The sequence below is a fragment of the Rhincodon typus genome, unplaced genomic scaffold (assembly GCF_021869965.1).
Source record: "Rhincodon typus isolate 14 unplaced genomic scaffold, sRhiTyp1.1 hic_rhity00003225, whole genome shotgun sequence".
Taxonomy (NCBI): domain Eukaryota; kingdom Metazoa; phylum Chordata; class Chondrichthyes; order Orectolobiformes; family Rhincodontidae; genus Rhincodon; species Rhincodon typus.
The window spans coordinates 17,677-19,407 of NW_025968863.1; the positions used below are offsets into that span (position 1 = coordinate 17,677).

Consider the following 1,731-nt stretch of genomic DNA (forward strand, 5'->3'; position numbering starts at 1 on the left):
GAGGGGGTTCGGGGGGTGTTTATATACAGAATAAAAGATACCACCCGGGGAGGGCGTGACAGACTGGAATCTGATCGAGGGGGTTCGGGGTGGGTTTATATACCGAATAACAGATACCGCCCCCGGGAGGGAGTTACAGACTGGAATCTGATCGAGGGGGTTCGGGGTGGGTTATATACAGAATGACAGATACGGGGACGGATGATCGAGGCACATGCCCTGGAAAGTAACTGAGCGAGTTTCGCTGGAGGTTGAAAAAGAAAACGAGTCATGCTTCAGGACAGCGAGCTGCTGATTTTATTCTTATTTACTGGACTGGAATTGTTGCATTTGTTGCCCGTGGAGTCGGTGGTGATTAGTTACCGCTCAAACCGCCTGCAGTCTGTGTGCTGTAGGGACACCAGCCGTGCCCGAATGTAGGATGTTGCAGGATTTTGACCTGGTGACAATGTAGATTTGGTTCCAGTCAGGATGACTGGGAGGGGATCTTCCAGGGGGTTGGGGATCCCTTGCGCCTAACGCTTTTGTTGATTCCAGAGGTGGAGGTGGAGGTGGTGGGTTTTGGGGAAGGTGCTGTCGGTGGGTGAGTCGCTGCGGTGGGTTTTGTAGACGGTACACACTGCTGTGGCTGTGCCTGGGGAGGGAGCGGGTGTTGGAGGTGGGGGTTGGCGTCTCGATCGAGGTGGGGGTGGGTGCTGCTTTGTCCTGGACGGGATGGAGCTTCTTGAGTGGTGTCGGAGCTGCTCCCCCCCCCCACCCCCCCAAGTCCAGGGCAACTGGGGAGTATTCCCTCCCCCCTCTTGCCCTTGTGCCTTGGCAGCAGGGGGACTGGTTTTTATTGGGGCTGGGGTGGAGTTGGAATCAGAAGGTGGGGTTCCTCGCTGCAGGATTCCCAGCCTCTGACCTTTGGCGCACATGTTACGTGCCACGTGAGCCACACGGGACTGCTGGCTTGATGCCGAGGGCTTTCGCGGTCACCTTACCTCTGCGGTTCACTTCCTCCACCCGCGTTTGAGCCAGGGTTATAAACCTGGTCCTGATTTACTTCTCAGGCCGGTCGCAGGGGAGGACCAGGGTGCGGATTCTGCGTGTTTGTCGCGCAAAGTCTTGGAACTGGCATAAACTGTTGGTCACCAGTTAAGTCTAGCCTTTTCTGTCTTTGGCTCTGTCCCTCCAATGCTCCGCCTGTCAGAAGGAGGCACTGCCCAAGCCTCCCGAGCGAGTGGATGGACAGCGCAAGCCGCTGGAGAAGCGGAAACCCGAGGATGCCAGGCCGAGCTCGCCGGGCGAGGGGCCAAGGAGAGCCGGCAGCTCCGACCGGGAGCAGAGCCGGCACAACGGCGACAGGGATCACCAGAGCTCACCACCCACCAAAAAGGTCAGTGCTCTTCGGCACCGGGATTCCCCGCTTCGGCCTGAGGGGGACACATCCGGGAGGGAGTTACGGACTGGAATCTGATCGAGGGGTTCGGGGTGGTTTATATACAGAATAACAGATACCCCCCGGGAGGGAGTTACAGACTGGAATCTGATCGAGGGGTTCGGGGTGGGTTTATATACAGAATAACAGATACCCCCCGGGGAGGGAGTTACAGACTGGAATCTGATCGAGGGGGTTCGGGGTGGGTTATATACAGAATAACAGATACCCCCCCGGGGAGGGAGTTACAGACTGGAATCTGATCGAGGGGGTTCGGGGTGGGTTTATATACAGAATAACAGATACCCCCC

The 1,731-nt window shown here is 57.3% G+C and overlaps 1 protein-coding gene across 1 annotated transcript in view; it reads left to right on the forward strand.

Moving 5' to 3' along the window:
• LOC125481711 (autism susceptibility gene 2 protein-like) overlaps nucleotides 1-1,459 on the forward strand; it is a 19,129-nt gene extending 17,670 nt beyond the window's left edge. Inside the window, exon 2 of the mRNA XM_048593600.1 lies at nucleotides 1,193-1,459. Within this exon, the coding sequence (XP_048449557.1) occupies nucleotides 1,193-1,459 (267 nt within the window). The remainder of the gene's footprint in view (nucleotides 1-1,192) is intronic.
• Nucleotides 1,460-1,731: the final 272 nt, after the last annotated feature.